We start from the raw sequence: 6,995 nt of genomic DNA on the forward strand, positions 1-6,995 counted from the left end.
ATCTTAAAATTGCGCAAATTGGAATTTTGAAAATAAATTTGGTTAGTGCAAGCACAGCAATTTCTAAAAAAATAAGTTGCTCTAGGATGAAACGTATTGAAATAATAATTTTGCAAAACTGTAAGAGTTTTGCAAAATACAATACAATAGACAATGTTACTACTGGAGGAAACGACAAAGAAGACAACAGGAAGTGATAAGAGGATGGTGTTATTGCATGAACAAACTTATTTTAATTGTATTTTTATCTAATGGAAACACTGCAATTGTGAAATTAGTTTTTTCTTTTTTTTTTCGATCTTAGAAAATAAAGTTTTGTGCACATTTGTAATGAAAAGGCAGCTACTGTGAGTTTCAGTTGTTTTCTGTTAAAGGTGACCGGTTATGCCTCCTTGAACAGACTAGGAAAGGCCTGTGGCCTATGCAAAACATTTTTAGCACAAATTTATTCTTAGATAATTTTAGTCTGCTCAGTTCTGCCTATTGTGAGCTCCTTTCATAATGAGCTACATTCTCTACTCCTAAAGCGCTTCACCAACTCTGAGTTTGGCATGAGATACAGTAACAATACAGGTTGCTTTAGGGTGTCTTGTCATTGCAAATCCAGATAAGCTGCTGCTGGCCACGCCTCCCAAATCAACATTTACACAAACAGATGGGCAGTTATACAAAACGTCCATCTTTGAAAAGCAGAAATGGAGCCTCCTGCACAACCAACAAGTGGTTTCTGGATGGTATGTCAACAACAAAACGTTTGTCTTTTCCAGCAGCCATTATGCAGCGCATACAGCTGACCAAACATGCTGGAGCGCCGTTTTGGTTGCTAGGTAACGACACAGTGTGACTCAACAATCGGGAGGATTTTGAAAGGGCTTGTTTTCCAAACACCAAAAAACATTAACTTATTGCCAAAAAATGGCCAGATGTTTTTAGAATCAGTTGAGACCCAAATGGAAGTACAGAAATGCGTAAAAAGTGAATTTTTCGTCATAGGTCCCCTTTAATGAACTGTCTGTCCGGCTTTCGGTGAGGCTACATCCCTTCAGGCCCGAGCGGGACTTTCCTGACTGAAGCCATTTATCTCCTTCCTGTCCTGCAACAGGAAGATGCAGAAAAGCTGTACAAGAGCTGTCATCGCTACGACCTGCTGAACGCCTTCTACCAGGCCTCCAGCGAATGGCAGCGAGCTCTGGAGACGGCCGAGGCTCACGACCGCATCCACCTGCGCACCACCTACTACAACTACGCCAAGTACCTGGAGTCCATGGGCCACAAGAACCTGGCGCTTGCTTAGTAAGATGCTGCGTTTAGCTGGAGGCTTCGGGCGGATTTACTCTGGAAATGAGGGGCGATAATCAGCGTTTCTGTTCCAGTTATGAGAAATCAGACACTCACCGAGTCGAGGTTCCCAGAATGCTGCAGGATGACACGGCGTCGCTGGAGTTATACGTCACCAAAGCCAAAGATAAGTAGGTTTTTCATGCTCTGACGCCGGCACAGTGTTTGAGCTGTCTGCATGACATGGATGAAGTTTAAACGTCCGTCCTCTTGTGAATCCAGGAACATCTACAAGTGGTGGGCCCAATACCTGGAGAGCCAGTCCAACATGGAGACAGCGCTGCTGTTCTACGAGCGCGCTCAGGATTACCTGTCCCTGGTCCGAGTCCACTGCTACCTGGGCAACATCCCGGAGGTACTTCTCTAAACACGTTTAGCTCACCAGCTAATATTTACTGCAGACACTGAACAAAGTCTAATTAGGGAGAAAAACTTTCCTACTTACCGGTTTTAGGAGAAACTCTGCAGTTCTTTGAACATCACATGCAGGATTTCAAAGACCTTCAACATTTTTCACATCTGAAAAATCTGGCATGTGTTTGCCGCGCTGCTAAAAAGCTTTGGCTGCGCTAATCCTGGAACACTAATCATAATCATTTGTTCTGCAAAAACACTAAACCAACACAATGTTTAGCAGAAGCTGATGCTAACGCTCTAAATTCAGCCATGAGTTAATGACAGACGTTACAACATATTATTAGAGTATTTTTTAATCGAATCGCCTCAGTATGGTTTGTGCATTGGTGAAGCATCCAGAACTTTGAGAGATTTTCAAGTCAAAGTAAAAAGTACAACGTAGCACAAATACTCCTAAAAGTGATTTGTTTTTTCCAAAAAACGTACTAAAGTAAATGTAACTGAGGAAATGTCACTAGTTTCTACCAGCTCTGCATATCAATCTGTTCATTTGGCCGCAGGCGTCTCAGATAGCCAACAATACAGGTGACAGAGCAGCATCGTACCACCTGGCCAGACATTACGAGGGTCACGACGACATCAAGCAGGCGGTCCACTTCTACACCCGGGCCCAGGCCTACAACAACGCCATACGACTCTGCAAGGTACCGTGCTCCTCTCCAGACTTCAGGGTTTTTCTGTGCGGTTTGCTCAGCTTTGTGTCTGAACAGGAGAACGGTCTGGATGACCAGCTGATGAACCTGGCGCTGCTCAGCAACCCGGAGGACATGATGGAGGCGGCCTGCCACTACGAGGAGAAGGGCAAACACCTGGACCGGGCCGTGGCGCTCTACCACAAGGTCTGTGCAGCCGGGTCTCCACAAGGTGGCAGTGTTGTGTCATATGCAGGGGGTACAATGTCTTAAAGGGCCAGTATTCTGTAAAATGAACTTTTTTTTATCTTTCCATCATGTTATAATGTTTTTCCCTCATCAAAAACAAACCTGGAGTGTTGCTGTGATTCTTTCACGCATGTCTGAGAAATCCTTTAGTCTCCATGGCAACCATTCAGCTGTGCATAACACTGAATATCTGTTTATTTTTTCTCTGGACTTTTCTGTCAGTCAAACGTTTGAGTCATGCACATTACTCTTCACTGCATTTTGTGACTCAGATCGGTCGAGGCTGCTGCTAATTAGCTGCTAATATGTCTTTGATAGCTAGATGCCAAGTCAAGTTTATTTATATTTCAGCAACAACAACAGTTTTCTGGACAATGTTTGTTTTCGCCACTGGCTGTAAACAGATGTGAGTTTTGTGTTTTTTCCAGGCCGGTTACGTCTCCAAAGCGTTGGAGTTGGCGTTCGCCACCGAGCAGTTTGCTGCGCTGCAGCTCATCGCGGAGGAGCTGGATGAAAACTCCGACCCGGCGCTCCTCGCTCGCTGCTCCGACTTCTTCGTCCAACATTCCCAGTATGAAAAGGCGGTGGAGTTACTGGCAGCGGCCAAGAAGGTAGCCGTGTCACACAGTCCTTACCTTCCCAGCTGTTGGCCGGTTCGTGCCCTGAAGCGTTTTTCTGTAAATGTTCAGTATCCTCAGGCGGTGGAGCTGTGCCTGACCCATAACCTAACGATCACCGAGGACCTGGCTGAGAGGATGACGGTGACGGACGCCAAGGACCTGACGGAGGAGGCCAGCAAGGCCCTGCTGGAGAAGATCGCCGACTGCTGCATGAGTCAGGGCAGCTACCACCTGGCCACCAAGGTGTACACACAGGCCGGCAACAAGCACAGGGTAGGACGACATCGGCTTTATGTACTTGGTTTGTTCCAGTTCACTACAATTCACCTGGAATATAGATAATATCACAATAATCTGATCTGATCTGATGGTCGGTTGGTTGGTTGGTTGGTTGGTGGGACGGACGGATGGATGGATGGATGGATGGATGGTTGGTTGGACAGATGGATGGATGGATGGATGATTGGTTGGTTGGATGGACGGATGGATGGATGGATGGATGGATGGATGGATGACTGGTTGGTTGGATGGACGGATGGATGGATGGATGGATGGATGGATGGATGGATGGATGGTTGGACAGATGGATGGATGGATGGATGATTGGTTGGTTGGATGGACGGATGGATGGATGGATGGATGGATGGATGGATGATTGGTTGGTTGGATGGACGGATGGATGGATGGATGGATGGATGGATGGATGGATGACTGGTTGGTTGGATGGATGGATGGATGGACGGTTGGATGGACGGTTGGTTGGACAGATGGATGGACGGATGGATGGATCCAGTTCTGGTGGTTTTCTATTGGCTCGTTGTTTCTGCCTGTTGCCGGGCAGAAATGTTTTCCTGCTGTTCTTTAGAATCCGATTTGTTTTAGTTTCCTTTTTTCCTCCAGTCAGACATGAATCCTCGTCTGCATGACGACTGTTTTTATTTCATCCCAGGCCATGAAGGCGCTGCTGAAGTCGGGTGACACGGATAAAATCGCTTTCTTTGCCAACGTTTCTCGTCAGAAGGAGCTTTTCATCATGGCCGCCAACTACTTCCAGTCCCTGGACTGGCGCAAAAACCCAAAGAACCTGAAGCGAATCATTGAGTTTTACACTAAAGGCAAGGCGCCGGACCTGCTGGGCGGCTTCTACGAGGCTTGTGCTCAGGTAGAGAAACTCCAGTTATTATTGTTATTGTTAATAGTTTGTCTGTTGCTATGCTAATAATATGTCTGATTCTTTATTTCAGTGACTCTGTTCACAGATATTAGATGAAAACGTTTTTTTATCCTCTGTTCTTATTAAATTAGGTGGAGATAGATGATTACCAGAACTATGAAAAGGCTCTGGATGCTTTGATGGAGGCGTTTAAGTGTCTGTCCAAAGCAAAGGACGGTTCCTCTGGACAGCAGGAAGTGAGGTTAGCCGACCTGCAGCACAAGATCGTCCTCATCAAGAAGTTCGTCCACATACGCAGGTAAAACCATGAGAAAGTGGAAAGACTTGATAAAAATATGTCTTATTTAGCAAATATCAACTAAAGATGTTTGAGTAGTAAATGAGAAGTATAATTAGCAAAGCTGCACGCTGTCTGTCCAGCTCACCGGTTGGACCATATGAACATCTGACTGTAATCTGGATTTCCTGTAATGATGCATTTAGTTCTAAATCTTTTCATTTTTTGTTCTTACAGTTTCTGGTTGAAGTATTTAAGAGTAAATAAAGCCAAAGCTTTTGTGCATTTTTAAGGATATTTTGGTGTTTTTGTGCAAGTTTTTCGTTTGTCTGTGAATTAATTTAATTCTGCTCTCGCTGCTCGCTAAGAGTTTTTACATGTTGCCATAGAAACATCCAGTAACAGATAAAAGTCGCTAAATCTGATGCTAGCCAGTTTTTTTGAACAAGTCGTTATCGGGTCTATAAAGTGGTGAAACGCAGCGATAAATGAATTAATTTGGCAGCGGTTGTTGATGCGTCGTCCTGACGGCGGCGGCGCTCAGTGCCAGGTTTGGCCACGCCCCTCTGTGTCTATTGGCTCCGCCCACTTTGGTGGGATTCTTCAGAAATGCCTGGGGGCGGGGCTAAACCTTCCCAGGTTGGTTGGCCACAACATTAAATGTATTTTATTTCATGTGTCGCGTTGCAGTCCTGCGTGTTTAGCTCGTCTCCCTCGTGGTGACAGGATGCCGGCGTTTCTCTGCAGGCTGCACCCAGAGGACCCGGACGAGGCAGTCAGGCTGTGTGAAGCCCTGCTGGAGGAACCAGAGTTGGACCCCGCCGTCCGGATCGGAGACGCGTACGGCTTCCTGATCGATCATCACTGTCAGCAGGGACGCCTGCAAACGGTGACGCTCAGCAGCCGCTAACAGATTATTAAGGACGAGCGTTTCCACAGAGACCAGATCTGAGCTGTTTCGGCCCGAGCTCAGAGATAAATACAGGAGCTGAATCTCATCAGAGCGAAAACGTTTCTGGTTTTACGAGAAGCAAAACCAGAAAATGTCTCGGTCAAGCAAGACAAGTTTTACGTGTCGTTTTAGCGACAAGTTTCTTGTTAAAACCAGAAAACCGTCCGATTTTATCGAGATAAAAAGCTCGTTGAAACGAGTTTTACGTCTTATTTTCTATCTTGTTTTAACAATAGTTTCATGTTAAAGCCAGAAAACTTTCCCATTTATCGAGAAGCAAAACACGTTAAATCAAGAAAGTTTTGAATCTCGCTTCAGAAAACCTTCTCGTCATTACAAGATACAAAACTCGTTAAAAGGAGAAATAAAAATATGTTTTTCTGCTATGCTGATTTCTTAAAGTGTAAAGAAACTATTTCTCACCCAGTTTCCTCTAGACGACATTTCTTATTTAAAAGAGAATATATTTTACTTTTAATTAAATATAAATGTCGTTATAGCGAGCTTTTAAAATCTCGTTAAACCAGAACATTTTCTTTTCTTAACAAGTTTTACATCTTGTTATGACGCTTTAAAGAGATACTTCCCCTGAATCCCTCTGGCAGTGACTGCCTTCCGTAAAGCCGATGTAGAAACGTTTAATCTTCCTCCTCAGGCGTACCAGAAGCTGGAGGAGCTGCAGAAGCTGCTGCCGTCTCAGAGCATCAGGTTCTACATCAGCCAGGCCAGCCTGGACGCGCTGCAGAAGGAGATGGGCTTCCCTCTGGAGAGCGGAGACCACAAACACGTCCTGCGGGAGGAGGACGAGGTGGAGGAGGACCTGACGGTGTGAGGAGGAGGAGGACCTGACGGTGTGAGGAGGAGGAGGAGGACCTGATGGTGTGAGGAGGAGGAGGACCTGACGGTGTGAGGAGGAGGAGGACCTGACGGTGTGAGGAGGAGGAGGAGGACCTGATAGTGTGAGGAGGAAGAGGAGGAGGACCTGATGGTGTGAGGAGGAGGAGGAGGACCTGACGGTGTGAGGAGGAGGAGGAGGACTTGACGGTGTGAGGAGGAGGAGGAGGAAGAGGAGGACCTGATGGTGTGAGGAGGAGGAGGAGGACCTGATGGTGTGAGGAGGAGGAGGAGGACCTGATGGTGTGAGGAGGAGGAGGAGGACCTGATGGTGTGAGGAGGAGGAGGAGGACCTGATAGTGTGAGGAGGAAGAGGAGGAGGACCTGATGGTGTGAGGAGGAGGAGGAGGACCTGACGGTGTGAGGAGGAGGAGGAGGACTTGACGGTGTGAGGAGGAGGAGGAGGAAGAGGAGGACCTGATGGTGTGAGGAGGAGGAGGAG

General features: G+C 46.4%; 1 protein-coding gene across 1 annotated transcript in view; it reads left to right on the plus strand.

Moving 5' to 3' along the window:
* The window catches only part of ift140 (intraflagellar transport 140 homolog (Chlamydomonas)), a 35,907-nt gene extending 29,175 nt beyond the window's left edge, over positions 1-6,732 (plus strand). Inside the window, exons 20-30 of the mRNA XM_015007053.2 lie at positions 1,103-1,293; positions 1,374-1,469; positions 1,561-1,693; positions 2,256-2,399; positions 2,466-2,594; positions 3,065-3,247; positions 3,326-3,529; positions 4,206-4,418; positions 4,562-4,728; positions 5,455-5,596; positions 6,315-6,732. Of these exons, the coding sequence (XP_014862539.2) occupies positions 1,103-1,293; positions 1,374-1,469; positions 1,561-1,693; positions 2,256-2,399; positions 2,466-2,594; positions 3,065-3,247; positions 3,326-3,529; positions 4,206-4,418; positions 4,562-4,728; positions 5,455-5,596; positions 6,315-6,491 (1,779 nt within the window). The 3' untranslated portion in view covers positions 6,492-6,732. The remainder of the gene's footprint in view (positions 1-1,102; positions 1,294-1,373; positions 1,470-1,560; positions 1,694-2,255; positions 2,400-2,465; positions 2,595-3,064; positions 3,248-3,325; positions 3,530-4,205; positions 4,419-4,561; positions 4,729-5,454; positions 5,597-6,314) is intronic.
* The last annotated feature ends 263 nt before the right edge of the window (positions 6,733-6,995 follow it).

Source organism: Poecilia mexicana, unplaced genomic scaffold, assembly GCF_051168715.1.
Source record: "Poecilia mexicana isolate PSO_F unplaced genomic scaffold, ASM5116871v1 scaffold_19, whole genome shotgun sequence".
Classification (NCBI taxonomy): domain Eukaryota; kingdom Metazoa; phylum Chordata; class Actinopteri; order Cyprinodontiformes; family Poeciliidae; genus Poecilia; species Poecilia mexicana.